The sequence below is a fragment of the Astatotilapia calliptera genome, chromosome 20 (assembly GCF_900246225.1).
Source record: "Astatotilapia calliptera chromosome 20, fAstCal1.2, whole genome shotgun sequence".
Taxonomy (NCBI): Eukaryota; Metazoa; Chordata; class Actinopteri; order Cichliformes; family Cichlidae; genus Astatotilapia; species Astatotilapia calliptera.
In genome coordinates, this window is record NC_039321.1 from 25,306,245 (window position 1) to 25,327,441 (window position 21,197).

The 21,197-nt window shown below is 41.6% G+C and overlaps 1 protein-coding gene across 1 annotated transcript; it reads left to right on the top strand.

Moving 5' to 3' along the window:
* The first annotated feature begins 1,575 nt into the window (after positions 1–1,575).
* On the top strand, positions 1,576–20,973 carry rimkla (ribosomal modification protein rimK-like family member A). The gene is made up of 5 exons (XM_026153782.1): positions 1,576–2,427; positions 11,425–11,655; positions 14,917–15,003; positions 16,830–17,033; positions 17,694–20,973. Exons 1-5 carry the CDS (start codon positions 2,265–2,267, stop codon positions 18,212–18,214), a joined length of 1,206 nt encoding a protein of 401 aa, XP_026009567.1. The 5' UTR covers positions 1,576–2,264; the 3' UTR covers positions 18,215–20,973.
* The last annotated feature ends 224 nt before the right edge of the window (positions 20,974–21,197 follow it).

A 21,197-nucleotide genomic window follows, 5' to 3' on the forward strand; every position in this document is an offset into this window, starting at 1 on the left:
TTATATAAAACATTCTACTAAGAGGGGTAGAAATTTTGTATAAAACCACTTCCTTGCCCCAAATTCTCGAGGTAAGCTAATATATATGTGTAAGCACACAGGTGGATAATCAATTTATGTGGAATAATAAGTTTAAATTTGGTTACGTGGCATAACGGGGAATTTATTAACAATTATAAAATGGTGTGAAGTTTTTCTATTGTTGAACCCTGATTTTTGTGTCACTGGTGTGTGACGTAACCGGTGCGTGAGGGGTTCTCGCGAGAGCAAGCCTACATCGGTTCAGCTGAGGAGGAGAGCTCATGCTGCTTCATCTGTTGGTGAAACTTTGACATGTGGCCAAGAAAGGACGCTGAACTGACGCTGTTAGCGTTCCTGGTTATCTTTAATATTCACGCGTTTATGTGACGTGCAAAGAGATTTAGAGCGTTTGTCGAGAGCCATGTGCCCTCATAGAAACTGACGAGGAAACACGGATGTTAACCTTTGACGACCTTTGGTTATCATATGTTTTGGGTTTCCTAGTATTAAACAGCTTGATTCTCTGAATGACTGACCAGACGATTACTCAAAGTCTAACTGGGTGTGCTCTGTTTCTTTAAACTCATCACACGTCGTTATGTAACAAACAGTAAGGAAAGGAACGTGCTCCAAAATGCTGAGAAGATCATGCACAGCTTTATTCCCACAGAGCCTCGATCACGTCATGGCATCAGTGTTCCAGCTGTTTGCCACCGCGAAAAGAGGGTGGTGGTGGGGGGGAAACTATATATTGATGTATTGACACGCCACTGTGTTCTTATAAAGATCATGATTGCATTTTTTTTTTATATATTCACTGTTACAAGGTAAAAAGTATGCCAAATTATCTGTCCGAGGTTACTGGTTACAGTTTGTCCGTGTGTATAAGTAATTCTCACTGAATTATCATCATATTTAAGTTTGTTTTGTTTTTAATTTGGGGACTTCTCGAACCCTTTTTGTAAACCCCCCCTTTCTGTGTTTTATTTAAATGGATGTCGGGAATAATGACATCATCGGAATCTGTAGGGACTATTGAATAAAAAGTAATGCCTATGAAGGCTGTTTGTTTGTGTTTCTTTGTATTATCCAGTCGCTCCAGGAATATTACTACTAATAATAATACAGTCACGAACAGCACAAGCACAAAGAGCTGTGAGGGAGAGAAGGAGAAGTGGGTCATTCGCATAATTTCGCTCTCCTGTCACGCCGAGGTGTTCTTCCGCTTCTCAGCTGTTGGTGCTCCCTGAGCAGCGTTGGTAAACAATAGCGACTCTTTAATACTATTTGTCTGTCAAAAAGGAGTCTTTAGAAATCTTCCGAGTGTGGGATAAAAGAAAGGGAAGGTGAGAATGTAGTAGCTTGTGATGACCTTGTTTCATTTCCTGCCACTTCAGCTTAGAGACAGCGCTGTCGGCATTCGCCAGACCCCCTCGCCGGTCTGGTCTGAACCGGTTCGGGAAGTGCGCGGTCTCGTGCGCTCTGCAGACGTCTCTTGCTGAACTGCGGAGCGCGCGATCCCTCCAGGCTCGGCCCCCCTAGTCTTCCCTCATTGGTTGGCATTATAGCGGCTCGCCTACATCTTCCGCGTGCTTTTTGGGCAGTGATACAATTCGCGAGCTGCGATTGGTTACATCCTCTCGAAACCTTTGTTTTGGGGCAGGCCCCGATAACCGTGCACGGGCATGCGGATAAGTGGAGTTGTAAACGAAGCGTGTGCACTTTTCAGCACCAATACCTCGTGGATAGCAGCCAAACCTATAGAAAAAAATAGTTGTTCGGGTTAGTTTGTTGTAAAAAAGCAGACAGCTTTGCTGTTTGCAGCACTAAACAGCCGCTGTGAACGCGGGGATTTTTTTTTGCTAGCAGCTCTGACCCGGCTAACGGAAATACAAAGCGCCAAAGCTCGTGCTTTGTTTGCCCTGGTGGCAAGAGCTGCATCCCCACATTTTTGCGGGTAAAACCGTCGTTCTCTCTTCGCGCTGTCGAATTAGCTCGGTGTGGGCTCAACAAACTGCACCAGCGAAAGACTAAATGGCAGGAAGTGAAAGAAAACAAAGGTGATAAAGAAGACTATTTGTCCAAGTCGGTTCGGTCCAAACAGCGGTTGTAGCCGCCGAGGTCTCCATTGTGTGACCATCTCCGCCTGACCCTCGAATCCCGCGCTGCCACCGGTCACCTACTGCCTCCACGCCCACAGCTGTTGTATTTTCAAACGGATTTCTTTTTCAAACAACGTGAAAATGTGTTCTCGAGTTTGGTTCTTGACCGACCGGCGCATCAGCCAGGAGTATCCACAAGTCCAGATCCTTCGGGCGCTGAAGGAGCACTGCGCCGACGAGGACGTAGAATTCCGCTACCTCCTCATGGATCAAATCGTGCTGACGATCTGCGAGGGCCAGCTAGGCAAGTACCACACAATCGATGCGCGGTCGTAAAACGACATACAGTTTGGTTTTCTTGTTTTATTTGAGATCCGTATAGATGGTAGACTTTAATTGTTTGGAGGGGGTTGTACACAGCTTGAATACAGAGCGAGGGGTTGGCTCGGTCTGCCTGTTTGCAAGGAAGCGAAGTGTAAGCATGGCCGTGACCGCCTAACCTACTTTTCCAGCTAGACTGCCTCCAGAAGGGGAAGGATGACGCTTGATTTAATTTCGCTGAATTCGCTGCAATCCCGGCAATTGCAAATTATCTGAATTACCCGGGCAATAAAAGCTAAAAGAAAAATGTGTTTAAATACCACAGAGACCTAGTTATTAGATAAGAGGAATTCATCATTGAGCTGTTGTAATTTTGCTACAGATTGCGTCTCTTGATAGCTCAGGCTGTAGGTTCTGTGTTATTATTTATTTTATTTTTTTATTTTATGTATATAATCACTGAATCATTTAAAATAGTTAAAATTGACTCCCCGAGTAATAGTTAACAATAAGAAAAAGAATAGGACATTCACACTAAATGCAGGTAAATGACAAGCAAATCTTTATGGCGCCCATATCGGGATTTTTTGTTATTACCTAATACTGAAACGGTGAGGGTGAAAACTTCCACCAAATATAAACATGCATCAACTTGTTCTGGCATTTCAGGGTTTTCTGTACATATTACAATATTTATACAACCAACGTGATCACCTATTTTTAACTTTTTTTCTTCTTTTATTTTCATTTTGAGCTGCTTTGTCCGAAACACATGTGATTCTGAGTGTCATGTAAGGATAACATTTCATAGAAATGACTAGGGAGGCCTCAATAAAGTGATGGCAACAGCAGGAGCTCCTAACAAACAGACCAACAGGGAATTTGTCAGGCTGGTGTGAAGTGGGGATATGTCACAAGATGAGAGGAGATGTGTGAAGGTCTCAATTAACACACAGATGTTAATTGAGACTATGTTAAAAACATATAATTTTAGGCTGACATTAGTGCCTGCTGAAAAATGGCAATGGTTAAGAATGTGGGTAGTGTGTCCCTTACTGCGCTGTTACATTAAACCGCTGTATTGTACGGCTCAGTCAAGCCAGGCTTTACACTTTAAATAGGATTTTACATGCAAACAGATGGGCATTTAAGTGGCAGGCATTACATTTAAGAAATTACAAATAATCACACATGTTATAGCACAGCCCACGGAATATTTTACCAAGATAAATATAGCCTGGAGCTAACAATTTTCGACATATATACTCTGTACCCTGCACATTTTTAAATGCAGGTGGACAGCTGTCCAACTGTATAGCTTAACAAGCCTCACATGAGCAAGGCAGTTAACATGGCTTGTAGTTCCTAATCTGCCTAAAGTAAATGTCTTCTGAGCCTTGGTTTGACATCACAGATTAACAGCCAGTGAACAGATTGGTTGTGCTGTGGGATTTCTACACAGGAAGCCTCAGGATACATGGCCAGATGCTTGGATCCTGTAGTGCATTTTTTCTTTATGCACCTGGCAATAAATGCAGTTTTGTTGTTTGTTTGTTTGTTTTTTAAGATATGGATTAACACTCACTGGATTACAGATTCTCTGAAGTTGCAACACAAAATTCAAACTGTAATTGCTAACATATCTGTATCTATAGCTTGTTTTTTGTATCCTTCCAGGCCGAATGTGCTGTCATTTGTGTTAGCATAACACAGCAGTAGGGCAGGGCGATATGGCAAAAAATATTTATCACGATATATATTTGATATATATATATATATATATTCGATATATATTGCGATAACGATATAACTGACGATATAATTTCTGCGAGACAAAATACAACTCCACAACTTTACTAGTGCAAAAAAACCCATCCATTTATTTTCACTTAAACAAGCAGCTGTATTTTTATGTGCATTAAAGCTATATAAACATTTAACAGTGCAAATGCAAATTCCTTGCTGAAAGTTTAAGCAAAAGGCATTTCCAGTAGAAATGGGCTGACATATCCTGAGCATAACCATGTATAATATCCACTGAAGTTAAAAAGAGATGCTTTGCTACATTAAACTGCAGTGTGCCAAATAAAAAAAGTCAAATATGTATTTTTAGGACCATAAGGTGCACGGGATTATAAGGCAACAAAGCAGTCAGATAAATCAAACTTTTTTCAACTCATTCTTCTTTCTTCCTCCACTTCTGTATCATTGATTCGTTAATGCTGTATTCTGTCACAGCTGCTCTATTCCCATGTTGTTGCAGTATATTAATCACTAACCTTCTATTGTGGATGGATTATCTCAGTTGTTCTCCTGACTGAAGTTTGGTCCGTTTACAGCATCCTGCCATGCGATTGCAGTTGTCTGTAAGCATCAGGAACCTTCACGGAGTGGAAAAGTGTTAGCGTTCATCCTCCAGCTTCACTGTTTATGTTATGCTAACACAGCTGTGTCGCTAGCGATCACGTAGCACATCATTAAATACTAGCTAGCCCAACTTCAGTAACCCTACAAACGTCACTGCTGTTTAGTTTCCTGTCCTCATTTATGTTGGAAGTGATAGCAGAGCTGTACGTTTGATTTTTTCAGAAATCTCTCAGTCAGAACATGCTATATCATGCTTAGGTAACTAGCAAAACTAGCGAGCTAACTTCCGCTAACTTCCTGCTAACTTCTAACTCCGTTAAATGTAATAAATTCTGTTTTCATGGATGCCTGGATGTTAAACATCATAGTTACACCTGGTAAAGCAGCAACGCTGATCGTTTTATTAAAGATGGAAGAATTTAGACAGTTTTTAACTCTCAGTGATGTTCGTTTGACTTCGGGACCTTAAAGGACAGATTTTAGGACCCAGATTACTCCCAGATTTACGAGCATCTTAGTCCGACAAATATGGCGGCCTGCGTGCATGTTCTACAAAAAATGTGCTTTGTTGTGTATCTGACGGACAAACACCAAACCAGTTAGGTTGCACCATTTTTACAAACTAATTCTGGTTCATCCGTTTCACTCAACAATCTGCTTTCCCCATTCTCCGTTACTGCCGTGCTTTTTTGGGACTGCGCATGCACGTTTTACCCATATTCTATCGCGATATTTCATTTTCTTATCGTGGACTAGCATTGTACCGGTATTACCGTGAACGGTATAATATGGCCCAGCCCTACACAGCAGTGCCATAGGCAAATGTGGAACAAACGCTTAAGGATATACAGCTACATTTGCAGTTAGAGCAAAGCAGTTGGTCTTGTTTCTACACTGGAAACACAAGTGATATTTCACTGCAAGTGTAATTAGTACTACGTGTTCCTCCATTTCTGTGTGTTGTTTTGATCAAATTTACATTTGCGCAAAATGTATGTGCAGTTTACATTGAACATATTAGTACATCCTACTCCAAATCCAGTGAAGTTATTTCAGCAAAATTTGTATGACAGAAAACATTTGAGAAACAAAAGTCCCTCATATCACAACTCATCCAGGGATGAGCTTTGACCTGTGAGGAGGCATAAACCATTTCTTCTTTTAGCTTAGGTCATAATAATGTCAAAATCATAAAACTGATAACACCTTTACATGTAGAAGTTTTAAAGGTTTTCTTGCTTCATTTCTGCGTCATTTTTCTTTTTTTGTTTTTAGGTCAGGTTCAGGTCCACGTTCCACACTAAAGTTAATGAGTTCAGTGTGTCCCTAGGAGGAGCTATCAGTGGAGCCACCCCAACATACACGTCATTATATTTTAATGAGGAATGGTGGCCCCTCACAGCTAAACCCAGCATTTAGCAAACTGGAGGCATTTCACATCTTGTGATTGAAAAAATTAAAGATAGACTGGATCCGTGATCCATGCCAGTGGGCACACTTTTACTGAGATGAAAAATGCAACACTTCCATGTCAGTGAAGCTGGAACATTAAGGCAGGTTCGGTATCTTAATTTACCAACTGAGAGCAAGAGCAACAACAGACACTAGGGTTTGGATAGAATTTTTGTGTGGCTGTTTATGAAGCACAGACTCTACATTTTATGGGAAAAGAGTCCTTTTGATGAACAGTATTGCTGTTTACTTGATATGCATCACAGAGTGGTTGTTAATTATTGCACATTTGATAAAAGAAGTGAGTTCATGCACTAAATAAGGGCTATGTGATGGCTCTTTATCACAGAAATGCTGCATATCTCTGGTGCTTACCTCATAGAATCTCAGTGCAAAAATGAACAGTTACACTTTATCAGTGTTTAGCAAATGTTGCATTTTCAGATAATAAAAACAGTGCATAAACATTTTTGTTGTGTTGCATGATTGCATATGTTTTCCTCCAGGAAAATGGCTTGTTTGTCAATTAGCCAACAGGATCTCATTTGCAGGTTTTTGCATGTGGCCTGGAAAGGGTTAATTTGCATTTTATTAGGTTTGACAAAAAGGCTCACAGTTTTTTCCATGGCAACACATGGCAACATCTTTATGTCACATGCTAGAGTTAAGATATTTAGTTATGGCTTGTTGTGTAACTCACACCCTAAAAACTACCTGAAAACGTTATTCCTCGAATGGTAGAGACTAGTATGGCTTAGCTTTTCTTTTTATATATGGTCATTCTGCAAATCGGCAGTTGTCTGTGTAATTTGCATGGTTGCAGTAGCCAAAGAGAAAACTGTCTGCTCTATGATTACTGGGTTTTTTTTACCCTTCCAATTTCATTCTTTCTGATCCTGATAGATGTTGATGAACAAAGCCAAAAACAATGAAATGGTGGTGAGGCATTACCACCACCTCTGATTTTTGTCTGACATACAACATGACTGACATGCCACCAAAGACAGTCATTGCATGCCATGCAGAAGAAGCAGTGCCTAGAGCAGGGGTGGGGAACTCCAGTGTCCTGCAGGTTTTAGATATCACCCTGGGTCAATACACATGAATCAAATGATTAGTTCATTACCAGACCTCTGGAGAACGTCAAGAGATGTTGAGGAGGTAATTTAGCCATTTAAATTAGCTGTGTTAGATCAAGGATACATCTAAAACCTGCAGGATACCGGCCCTTGAGGCCTGGAGATCCCCACCCCTGTCCTAGAGCAACAAAGAGCCAGATCTAAACTGCTCTAGTTTTATCAGCACATCCGAATGGCAATGAAGGAGAAATTGAAAAGATAGCTCTTATATAGATAGTATAGAATAGATATGGCATAATTCGTGTGAGAATTTCTCAGTAGCAGATTTCATGTTTTTGCTGACAAGTTGTTTGGCCTTGTCTTTGTCAAAATGTAAGTCACATGATTCATCTTGTCTGCCTCAAGTGCTGCACAATCCAAATGTTGCAGTGGACCTACACTAAATGTTCTTGTCTGATCTGTGCTTTTGATAAAAGATCTGCAAATAGACACAAAGAATGGTTGCCCCAAAACCAGACCACAAGAAACTGTTGTCTCAGTGGGCTAACGCAAGAGGATGCACAGACTGCATTCCGGACAAACAGCCAAACACTTTCACAGCATTTGTAAGCCTGCTTTGTGATGTTGCAGTGGCATGCATAGAATGCTTGTTAGCTTTGTCCTGCGGACTGAAAATGTTATATATAATGTTATTGTTTTTTTAAAATTGTTTTTTGTATTACAATCATCTTGAACAAATTGAGTCTTTGCTCCTCCTCAACCTGTCCTTACTTGTCTGTAGTGACAAAGAGGTGGTGCAAACAGAAACATCTGAAAGCTTGAAGTGCTGACATACATATAGGGATGGGTATCGAAAACCGGTTCTTGCTGAGAACCGGTTCCCACTGTTTCAATTCCTTGGAATCGTTTGCCATTTTTGCAAACGATTCCCTTATCGATTCCAGTCGCCCCGAATGACGTCACCACGTTGCGGAGCGTCATTTACCTGGCAGGAAACACGGCGCCTAAGCGGCTCAAACGCTCAAAAGTTTGATTATACTTTATGAGAACCGATGACAACAGGGCAACTTGCAAAGTAGATATTTCATTTAAGGGAGGAAACACTACGAATATGCAAAAGCATTTGCTCACAAAACACGCGATGACACGCGTTTTTAATTCCGCTCCGGACTCGTGACTCTCAACCCAGCAGCAGCGCTAACGTTTGCACGTCCTCTCCCGTTAATGCGGCAGGTAAATAATCAACTAACAGTGCATATTATGTTAGCGCAATCTGCCTTATTCCAAAACCTGCCATTACTGTACATGTAGGTGACCATGATGAGAGAGACAGAGTCTGGCTGGCGCTCGCTGGTAGTTCTCGCTGCAGTCTACCGGGAGCGTCTCCTTTCAGGCCAGGATAGACTAATGTCACCGAGCAGTGTCTAAGTTTGTGGTCAAAGGCTTGCACCCATTTGCCACAGCAGATGCCCCCGATTTTTGGTAAGTGAATGTGTTTAATTGTGGGCAGGGACATTACTGGATATTCTTGTGTAATTGCCACAGAACAATTTATGTTATACTTTGTTATTGCTACAGAAGAATGTTGCAGCTTTAAGGCAGGGATGACTCCTGGAGTTGCTTTCTCACTGCATATGCTTTATTTCACAATCAGATCGATTCGATAACAAAAACATACAGCAGCTCCTCTCCTACTCCTAGCCCTTCGCTGCGGTGGAAAAAAGAACGACTTCAATCCCCTTCAAGGAACATACGTACAAAATAGTTTTCCTGATACACCAATGGGGCGTTCAATGCCATCTTGTAAATATGAGTACTCTGGCAGAGTAACAGTTCAAATGAAAAATACACCAGAACAAACAAGCAAACAAAAAAAGAAGTGTGGGGTACCTTTGAACCAATGAACAAAGTATAACAATTTATACTTTTTAACATAACCCGACCCCGTCAATATGTGATATGTCTCACAAGAATATTTATTTTATTATTTTACATTTACAATTTTTTTTCCTGGGGACCCTGTGACACCCCATTGAAGAGCCGTAGGCTGGATCTCTCAAGATCTCACTGTTGGGTTTGTAAGGCCATGTTACTCCTAAATTTCTATCTTGTTCAAAGAGAAGATATAAAACAAAGCTCTGAGCTAATCGACCTTAGTGTTCTCCTTTTTAAAAAAAAAAAAAGAATCGATAAGAGAATCGATAAAGAATCGAATCGTTAAACAGAATCGAAAATGGAATCGGAATCGTTAAAATCTTATCAATACCCATCCCTACATACATATACATATATCACAAAAACCCATGCTGTAATTTTTGTACACCAGGACTTCGGATAGTTTTTGCAGTGGTCACATGACAGTCAGTGCGGCGTGCGCAAGCAATTGCACAGATGAATAGGAATGATTCATCCGGGTGCCTCGCCGGTCTCTGTTTGGTCCCCCTGGAGATGGAGACGAGCACTGTGGATACTGTCTGTCGAAAACCATGAGACCACATCCCCTGATGTTTCTCACTGTAACACCACTCACATTGCACTCAGTGGCTGCACAATAAGAGCAGTGTGTCTTAAGCGCTAAATAGGGCTGGAGCGATAGTGAATCCTCCTGCTTTAACACTGAGACTGTGAGGAGGAGGAGGAGGAGGAGGAGGAGGAAAGGGAGGGGTGGGGTTCTTTTCATGGCTTCATACTCCTTTTTTAATGCACCACATTTTCTCTCTCCCCTTGTTCCCTTTCTCTGTGTTTGCTAGAACATACCTAGCCCTTTCATACCAGCTGCATTTCTCGTTTCACTTCTTTTTACCCGTCTGCGGACAAAATGACCCTAAAGGAGTGTATGTAAGATGTGCATTGTGCAGGCGGGTTGCATGCTAATAGCTAGGTGTCGGTTGTTATTATGCATGCAGCAGCTTCTTTTGACCTCTGATGATCTTAGCCAGGGTCATTACCACTATTGTGAGCCTAAGATGGCTGAAATTCACATCATGGTTGAGGCTAAGTGCTGGGCTAGTGTTCAGTGTGTCTCCTCGCTTCTTTTTTGTACTTGAAGTTCCTGCTATAGCACAAAGGTACACATTTGTCATAGTTCAGTGTTCTGTCCATTTGCAATTGAGCCTAAAAAATCTGACAGCCTGGCTATGCTTCAGAAGGCTAATGAATGTTGAAATTAGCCGGATTTGTAGCATTTATAGAAAAAATTATGAAGTCTGTCTAACACCAGCTTTATTGTCCCCATCACAACGTGCAAGCCTTTTCATTTATTTCTCCCCTGTTTTTTATGTCTTATGATTTCAGAGCTGAATTGAAATGACCCATTCAGAAGCGTTCACTTAGCCTATTGTAGTTACTTAGCTCTCATTTGCATAATAAAAGTGATGTCAAGTTAATGAAAACCAGTGTCATTTTGACTTTCAGCAGGACAGAGCACCACACATTTAAGATCTTAGATATGTTAGATTTATCAGGCTGTTTTTAAGCACAGTTTTCTTATGTTTGATTAAATTTAAGATTATTACCCTTGAGCTTTCTTTTGCGAGCCCACTGCCCTACATAGGGACAAAATAGTATAAAGTGTCAGTATGTCAGTGACGATACCTGTCACTCACTCTAGGAGGAAGAAGTGTAAATGTAACTGTAAATGTGCATGGGCAAGAAGTACATATTTATATCAGTAGGTACTGCAGATTTAAATGGCTTAAATTTACCAGCATTGGAGGTGGCTGGCCTGGTCACATGGCCCGGCCTCGTTAGATTTGTGTGATGACTAAAGGAAAAGTGTCATCAAACACTTAGATGATGGATGGAGTCTTACTGAGAACTTTCACATTGTTTCTAGGGTTGCATATGACTTTCAGAAAGAATTTGGAGCTATTAACAGTGACACATTCATTTGTTGTCTTGAAAATAGAAAAAACAGGCCAGATGTCGGCTGCTGGTTCTGGTTCCATGAGTTTCAGAAACATTTGTACAGCAACTCAGAACAATAATCTGAAGAACTTCATATATGTATGAGGTTGTTGACCAACAATCAAATAAATGAATTAAATTTAACAAATCACAGGAGTGTTTTTCCACCGTTACAGGACTGCGAGCAGAGCAGGAATTGGTGACATCTTACCCACAAGTGGTGATGGTGCGAGTACCCACGCCCTGGGTTCAGTCAGATAGTGACATCACTGTGCTCCGCCACCTGGAGAAGATGGGTTGCCGGCTGATCAACAGGCCCCAGGCCATACTCAACTGTGTCAACAAGTTTTGGACGTTTCAAGAACTAGCTGGGCATGGGGTGCCTCTTCCTGACACCTTCTCTTACGGTAAATCAGTACTTGACTGTCCTTAAGCTATTTTCACACATGAACATCACATAGACTTTGTAGCAAACATGTTAAAAACTAGCTAAGAAGCGCTCCAGTGCAGTGTGATTAGGTCACACTTACACCTTTGTTTTCAGCTCTAGAAATTTTGTTCATTCATTCAGCGTGTGTGAAAATGGCTTAAGTAAAACATGAATACATGTGCAGCGAACCCCACTTTATTGTTTGTGGAAGTACTTACATATATATAATGCAGGGACTCTATGTACACACTGCATATAAGACAAATGCAGAAATAAACACAGATAACCAGGTGAGGTGTCGGTCACAGTGATCATCACTGTTTGCCCGGTGATGTTAAAACCTGGTGAAACTGAAATTTAATGGAAAACAAAACCGATACTGTCTGAGTAAACGCAAATGCACACACATAGGTAGTAAAACTGCATCATCTACAGTCAAATCGGCATTTGTTCAAGCAGCAGTGATGTCATTATCAGGTGTGTTTTACATTTAAATCACATAATTTGCATCACAGGCTTCTGTCCACATACATGTGGAGCAGTCAGACATATATGGGTGAATCCACATAGTTGTCCTTCAAACCTTTTGATTGTTTTAATACTCACAACATCTGTGAAAACAGTGTTTAAACTAGTGCTAAGAAACACAGGATAGCCAAACAAAAACAACAGGCTGCTGTTTTAGACGTTGTTCTTGTTGATTTTCTCGGACAAATCAACGGCAGACGAAAAGGTGTATATACAGTGGGGCAAAAAAGTATTTAGTCAGCCACCGATTGTGCAAGTTCCCCCACTTAAAATGATGACAGATGTCAGTAATTTGCACCAGAGGTACACTTCAACTGTGAGAGACAGAATGTGAAAAAAAATCCATGAATTCACATGGTAGGATTTGTAAAGAATTTATTCGTAAATCAGGGTGGAAAATAAGTATTTGGTCACCTCAAACAAGGAAAATCTCTGGCTCTCACAGACCTGTAACATCTTCTGTAAGAAGCTTTTCTGTCCCCCACTCGTTACCTGTATGAATGGCACCTGTTTGAACTCATCATCTGTATAAAAGACACCTGTCCACAGCCTCAAACAGTCAGACTCCAAACTCCGCCATGGCCAAGACCAAAGAGCTTTCGAAGGACACCAGGAAAAGTATTGTAGACCTGCACCAGACTGGGAAGAGTGAATCTACAATAGGCAAGCAGCTTAGTGTGAAAAAATCAACTGTGGGAGCAATCATCAGAAAATGGAAGACATACAAGACCACTGATAATCTCCCTCGATCTGGGGCTCCACGCAAGATCTCATCCCGTGGGGTCAAAATGATCATGAGAACAGTGAGCAAAGATCCCAGAACCACACGGGGGGACCTGGTGAATGACCTGCAGAGAGCTGGGACCAAAGTAACAAAGGTCACCATCAGTAACACACTACAACGGCAGGGAATCAAATCCCGCAGTGCCAGACGTGTTCCGCTGCTGAAGCCAGTGCATGTCCAGGCCTGTCTGAAGTTTGCCAGAGAGCACATGGATGATACAGCAGAGGATTGGGAGAATGTCATGTGGTCAGATGAAACCAAAGTAGAACTTTTTGGTATAAACTCAACTCGTCGTGTTTGGAGGAAGAAGAATACTGAGTTGCATCCCAAGAACACCATACCTACTGTGAAGCATGGGGGTGGAAACATCATGCTATGGGGCTGTTTTTCTGCCAAGGGGACAGGACGACTGATCCGTGTTAAGGACAGAATGAATGGGGCCATGTATCGTGAGATTTTGAGCCAAAACCTCCTTCCATCAGTGAGAACTTTGAAGATGAAATGAGGCTGGGTCTTCCAACATGACAATGATCCAAAACACACCGCCCGGGCAACAAAGGAGTGGCTCCGTAAGAAGCATTTGAAAGTCCTGGAGTGGCCTAGCCAGTCTCCAGACCTCAACCCCATAGAAAATCTGTGGCGGGAGTTGAAAGTCCGTGTTGCTCGGCGACAGCCCCAAAACATCACTGCTCTCGAGAAGATCTGCATGGAGGAATGGGCCAAAATACCAGCTACTGTGTGTGCAAACCTGGTAAAGACCTATAGTAAACGTTTGACCTCTGTTATTGCCAACAAAGGTTATGTTACAAAGTATTGAGTTGTATTTTTGTTATTGACCAAATACTTATCTTCCACCCTGATTTACGAATAAATTCTTTGCAAATCCTACCATGTGGATTCATGGATTTTTTTTTCACATTCTGTCTCTCACAGTTGAAGTGTACCTCTGGTGCAAATTACTGACCTCTGTCATCATTTTAGGTGGGGGAACTTGCACAATCGGTGGCTGACTAAATACTTTTTTGCCCCACTGTATATATATATTTCTCCGTGGTTTGCAAGAAAATTCACCGTGAGAGCAGAAAAAAGGACACAGACTGAGTGAGAGAGAAAGGAAAAAAGAAAGAAAGCGGAGGGAGTGTTTGGCCTACATTCCATCCGTTTCTCTGCACAGTAGGCCAGGCGATGCATGCAGAGCAGCTGGAGAGCTTATGTAACACCCCCCCCTCCCCCAACCGTACTCACACGCACACACCCCACCTAACACTCCCCTTCTGATTTTTCAAAATAAAAGACATAAATTCCCCTCACTCCTTTTCTCTTCTATCTCAGCAGCTTATGATCAGAACAACATTTGGTGTCCAGTCTCTCCTACTCTGAACTTTGTCTTCTTTCACCCCTTGTCATTGAAAGCACATATGAAGCAGTGCATCGGAAAAAAGCCACGTGACAGAGTAGTTCACATCTGCTCAGTTCATTGAATGGAGCATAGAGACACAGGAAAAGCAATGAAGACTATATTATTAAAAAGATTTCTACATTTATTTATTTTTTTTAAAATGTATTTTTAACACATTTTAATCACCTCTCACGCCAGAGCACAGAAAGCTTAAGCACATCTGTTGCTACAGGCTGCTGTTATAAATCAGTGTCAGATACGGTCAGCTGCTTCACATTAATGCCTCCTTCACTGACTCCTCTGTTCCACTCTTATGAATCAAGCAGCAAATAAACGGACAGCACTCCTACAGCCTCGCTGTTTTGAGTCATTTCTGTTTCCATAGCAACATGCTACATTCGTTCTCCTGCCCTGCAAAGTTGGCTGTAACGTGTGAACCATGCTATCAAACCAAGGACAGCATTTTAATATATTCTACATGTGTCCTCCGTTTGTGTATGTGTGTGCGTGCGTGGAAAATTTCCTAGGTGGGCACGACAACTTCCGGAAGATGATTGACGAGGCTGAGCCACTGGGCTACCCGGTGGTAGTGAAGAATGCACGTGGCCACAGAGGTAAAACAATCACCCAGTACTTCCTGTCATCCATTCTGATCACAACGCCATAACTCAAAATCTGTACACTGCAACTCCCTCATGGGAGCTCAGTCCACTCTTATATGAAATTCTCTGGCAGACTGTTAAATGATTAGCACTGCGGTGCCGCATCAAACACAAAACAGAAGCTCTTAATGCTTGCAGTGTGGTCATCTGGTCACTTATTTTAGTTTATGGTTAACAAGTTGATCTCAGTTTCCTCTTTTAGACTGAATACACAAGAGGCTTGTGTGGGAAGGTTTGAAGCTTTGGCATTAATGTTGTGCTTCCAAGAGATCAGCCCCGGTCTGAACCATTAGCCCTTTCCTATTCATAGTTATTGACAGTCGCTGCTATTGTGTGAAGGAATAACAATGGTCTTTGCTGGCCCAGGCTGCCATCACAGCACATTGTTTAGGAAAGCAGTCACTGGTCAACCACTAACTTGACCCTTTTTATGGCGTTAGGCGTCTGGAGGGCTGTTTTTACTCTCTCTGTGGTTGACCATTGACACGAATGAATTCCACTTTGCCCTTCCCTCTCAAGAGCACACATAAAGGAAATGCTTTTTAAAAATATTATGAATCACTGGTATTAATAATAACTTTATTTGTATAGCGCTTTTCAAAACACAGAGTTTGCTTCACGGTTTGAATAAAAGCCACAGACTAAAGATGAGTATACACATTCTGACATACAGACACATAATCAACCATAGGGTCACACATTCATTCCAGCATGCACACTGCTATAGACCTGGGGAAAAAACTCCCAAAAATAATGAGGAAAAGATAAATTTTCTCTTAATCTATAAAAAGGAATTGTCAGTAGTCATTTAAGACTACTGACAAGGAGACCCTGATCTGATGATTTGAGAAGTTGGCTGCAGTGACAAGGTCTTAGTAGCTCTTCTATACAAGCAGGGGCCTGTCCAAGTAGGTCTTTATAGGTTAATAATAGGATTGTAAAGTGGATTTAGTGTTTCACTGGGAGCCAGTGAAGGTAAACAAAAATACGTGTGATATGAGAGCAACAGCTAGTTTTTGTTAGCAGCCTTGCTTGGTGCTTTCTGCAGCAACTGGAGGTGGGTTATGAAGGACTGAGAGATGCATGTGAAAAGTGAGCTGCAATGTCAAAGTCAGGAGAAAAATGAATGAGCTTAAAGATTCAAAATCCTGGTGTTGGTCAAAGATGACACCAAGGGTCTCAGCAGATGTTTTGGTGTTACTGGCAAGTGGCCTGATGTACTGACTGACCTTCTCAGTATTTTCTCAGATACGTAATGGTCACATGTCTAAAGGAGTCACAAGACCGTTATTGATGTTGTGTTTTTATTGCGTGGTGTGCACAGACACACAGCAACCACATGATTTTTCCCTCAGCAGAGGTCAGAGGTCTTGAAAATAAGAAGACAGTGCAAAGCAGTGCTAATTAAGAGAGGCAACTTCTATCCTGTGTGAGAAGCAGTTCTGTGGCTGCTCAGAGGAGTATCCTGTCATTTGTATGACATGAACTGGCATGAGACTTGGTCAGCAGAAGCAGCTACTTGTTAGCCAAGCTTTTTAGGTTTTCCACCCTCAGCTAGCACACCACAAATGACAGACCCAGCAAGCAAATTCTTTTAGTGTGGTAATATCAACACAGCTATATGTCTTCAGGCCGCCATGACATAGATCTGTTTAGATTGGACAGACTAGTAAAATATAAACCTTAAAAACTAGCCCTTCCTTCCTTCCTTCCTTCCTTCCTTCCTTCCTTCCTTCCTTCCTTCCTTCCTTCTTTAATCTTGTGTCCCCTTTGCTTAGGCAAGGCTGTGTTCCTGGCACGGGACAAACACCACCTGACGGACCTTTGCCACGTGATCCGCCACGATACCCCCTACCTATTTCAGGAGTACATCAAGGAGTCGCACGGCCGTGATGTGCGGGTTGTCCTAGTGGGCGGCCGTATCATCGGCTCCATGCTGCGTTGCTCCACTGATGGTCGCATGCAGAGCAACTGCTCCTTGGGTAGGCAGACATTAAATTACTGAATTATTTCCACGGTCATGGTAAAACTCTCCTCATGTTTGAAAGTCATGTGGTTAAGTGGTATCACTGTTTGAGAACAAGAGCTCTTCTATTTATTATTTACATTTAGATATGGCGTAATTTTTAAAGATCATTTTTATCTTTTAGGTTCCCAATGGAAAAATTATCTTTAAAAAAATATGAACTTAGTGATAAGTAAAGTGTACGCGAGTAGAAATGCTTCAGAACTTAACTTTGGGAAAGAGTGCGAAATCAACAGGCTTGTCCTGAATCAACCCTGGAGCGTTCCAGCTGAGGAGACTGATCTTCACTGTCAGAGGATGAATGTTTTAGTTTAGCTGAGGCTGTAATATACTGTGACATATTTAGGACATCAGTCATCACAGTCTTCTGCATTCCTGTAGCAAAACTCTTTGACACTTCTAGGGTGAATTTGATGTGGTATTTAATTGTGAAATTAAATATTGAAAAAAACCAGAAAACATTAAAGGATCCTAAGTTGTCCCCACGTCATTTTTTTATATAATTGCTCTTGATTTATAAAAGATCAGTTGCTTTTTGACTATCATGAAGTCTCGTGAAAGAATTGTAAATTGTGGTTCGTACTAATAAGCCTGATGTTCCTTCTTGAATTGTCAGGTGGTGTAGGCATGATGTGCCCCCTGAGTGAGGAGGGCAAGCAGCTGGCCATCAAGGTGTCTAACATCCTGGGCATGGATGTGTGCGGCATTGACCTCCTGCAGCTCAACGATGGCTCGTTTGTGGTTTGCGAGGCCAACGCAAATGTGGGCTTCATTGCTTTCGACCAGGCCTGTGGCATGGACGTAGCAGGCATTGTTGCTGACTATGTCCTGTCAATGCTCCCAAACCGCCTCACTCGCAAGATGTCTCTGCTGTCCGTCGTGTCAAGCACCAGCGAGACCAGCAGCGAGCCCGAAGTGTGCAACGTGCCTTCTGGCGGTGGCTCGCTGCCTGAAGCAGTCTGCAACATGAGCGTGGGGTCAACTTCCAGCGAGAGCGACCCAGAGCTGGCCGAGCCCTCCCAGTCATCACCTTGCCAGTCCACAGCCCCCAGCCTGCCTGATCTCCCAGACCTAGCTGATCCAGCCTACAACTTCAACACCCTCCTTGCCAATGAGATCAAGTTATTGACTGAGTGAGCCCAAACATCTTCATGCTCTCACACAAACCCCACAAATGCATTTCAAACACACACACGCACACTAATGGCATCAACATTCCTTTTAAAATTTCATATCAGTCCAAAAACCATGAAAACAGAAAAGCAAAGAAAAAACTAAAACTTAGCCCTTTTCAGACATGCAATATGTAAAACTGCTGGCTTCATCAGTCCGTTAAAGTGATGGCACCCTGTCATTTAGACATTACGTAACCACTCCTCACGGCTTCATTCAGACAGAGCCATGGTGTGTTAGATATTTTTGCCATAGAGAAGTACAAAAGGCCTGCCATTTTCTTCTGATCATTTAGTTCTTTTCAATGTTATCACTAACAGCAGGTGAGTGTGTGGTGCCAAAAACGAGAGCTCTCTTCTGCTCCTCCGGATTGGAAATTGCAAAATGAATCGTAGAACAATATTTTAATATTTATGGAAATTAGATTTTTACAATTTTTTTTGCCCAATGGGGCATTTGCTAGAAGGTTGAGCAAGTCATAAAGATGTAAAGCTACGAGGGCTGAGCTTGTCCGGTTACAGTTGAGGTTTTTATGTCAAAGTGACGAGGGTGCTCATTCACACTTGAAGGTGACACATTCATTTGCTATCAGATTAATGGAAAGAAGTGCATATCTAAAAGGGGCTGTCCTGACACATCCATGGACACAAACACTAAGACATCTCGTGCTTACACAGAAACGGAGAAAACAAACCAACAAAAAGAGATCTGAGGCTGCTCCCCTGACTCTCCTCTCTTTGCATCTCTATTCCCAAAACCAGAAACCCCACGATCTAAACTTAAATTGCAGCATGAGGTTAGACTGGGATACAGAAATTAGTGCCAAACTGGCCTTTATGAGTTCCTGCATGGTGTTTGTGGATGGGTGAAAGCATACACCTGCCATGTTTTTAATCATCATATTATAATAACATTATTTTACATATAGTCTCTGTTGTCATATAAAAGGTTTTCTGCTGAGACTGCTGTCAGGTTTGGTGAATTGGAGGTGACATGAAGTGCTTTCAAGTAGTAGGGATGCTAGGCGCACTACTCTGTCAGTTCCAGTGCAGTGACGTAGTGCTCAAACTGAGGACACAGGAGAGGACCCGCAACCATCCTGCACTAACAGGAGCTGTAAAAGATTCATGTCAACAAGCATCAGATGTGTTTGGGTGGCAAAACTGGAATATAAAAATGAACTAACTGCTCAAATTTTAATTTGACATTCCTACATAGTATCTTTGTTTAGCCTTACCAGCAGTAGCAGTCTGCTGCTGCTAGGCCACTAAATGCCTAGCACTTTTAGTATTTTCTCTCTCTCTCTTGTTAAGGTGACATATTTAGGAAAGGTTAGACAGAGTGTGAAAGCTGCATCTACACCTGCAAACAAAATATACCTCAAATAAGTGACTTCTCACTGCCATAGGATAACAGATATTCAGACATACAATACATATCAGCCAGGATCCTTGTGGTTTCAAATGGCCCCTGACATGCTTTATGTTTTTTTTTTCTTTTTATCTTTTATGTAAATATTTAGATAGTCAATTAACTTTACCATATATTTACACCCAGACAGATTAGACTGGAATAGCTGAAACAATCGCCAACAGTGATATTTTTAACAAGTTGTGGGGTAACTCTTGTGTATAGACTTTCAATATTAAAAGGCAGAGAGTGAAATTTGGTGCTAAACTTTCTGGATTTGGTTAGATGAGCCTTCTCAGCCATATTATATGTAGAACTAAGCATCCTAACCCACAAAATAATGTTGGCATAATGTACAAAAAAAAGAACCCTATATTTTTAAAGTCTTCGTAAGTATAATTTAGCTTTTTTTCCTTTCCTGAGAGAAGAAAAGAAAGGAAATCCAGGGATTAGAGCAGCTAAGACCTTTGTGTTTACTTTTTTTTTTGTTCCTTTGAATTTACCTCCTGTATGCCTCCTTAAATGAATAACATAGCTGTAGGCTGTGCTGCGGAACTATTCACTAAGATTTAATTTACAGGTATGATCAAAAGCACAAAAATGAACCCCAAAATTGTTTCACTTGGTGACGGTCATGTTGTTAGGCTTGTATAACGCTTTGTGCCGAACACAACTCAGGGAAGCAGCCTGGATCTCAGCCCTGACCCCCAAAAAGGCATGACACATCCATCCAAGCTAGAGACATGTCTAAAACATAACACATACCTACAAGCAGACAAAATATACATAAACAACAATGAAAAAAAAGGTTGTAAACTACAGTGTAAGACTTTATGGTATATACCATGGTTAACATGCACTTTTTTTTTCCTTGCTTGTTTTATATTGTTCCTCGTTTACTTCCTAATTTATGGTATTTTTAAAGAAAAAAAAGTGGTTTGTGTGCACTAATATTGTGTCAATAAAGTGAAACCGCTGTGAAGCTTGATTTTTTTTTTTTTCTCCTTGTGTTGTGGGCCCAATTTACTAACTGTCTGGACTCTTAACGGCAGGCCCCTGCTGGAGGGTGCCAAATCTAAATCTGCCAGACAACCAGAAAAGGAAGCTTTTAAGTCTGCTGTCAAATGATCACAGTGTCTCCACTGAGGAAAACAACATCATTTACTCTACTGTGATGTTTGTCCAGTATCCATATGATCAAAGTATCTGACAAACTGTGAAATCCGCTGATGTCCACCCTCCTGATGCGGGAGGGCTGGTGGGTGTGCTCATCAAATCACATACTGACATAAATGCTTGTCTGGTGAACTATCTCCAGTTGTCGTCCCCCATTCTTTGAAGTATTTGTCCTTGTATCGAAACCTGCGTCATTCCACATCGTGTTCATAGGTGTAAATATAAAGATCACATATCTTTAAAAGACATGATTAGCTAGCCATAGGAAAGAGTGGAATGTTAATTTCTCTCTTCTGGCCCCTGCTTGAATTTGTATTTTATACATGATCCATCTAGCCAATGAAGGTTCACTTAACTGTGC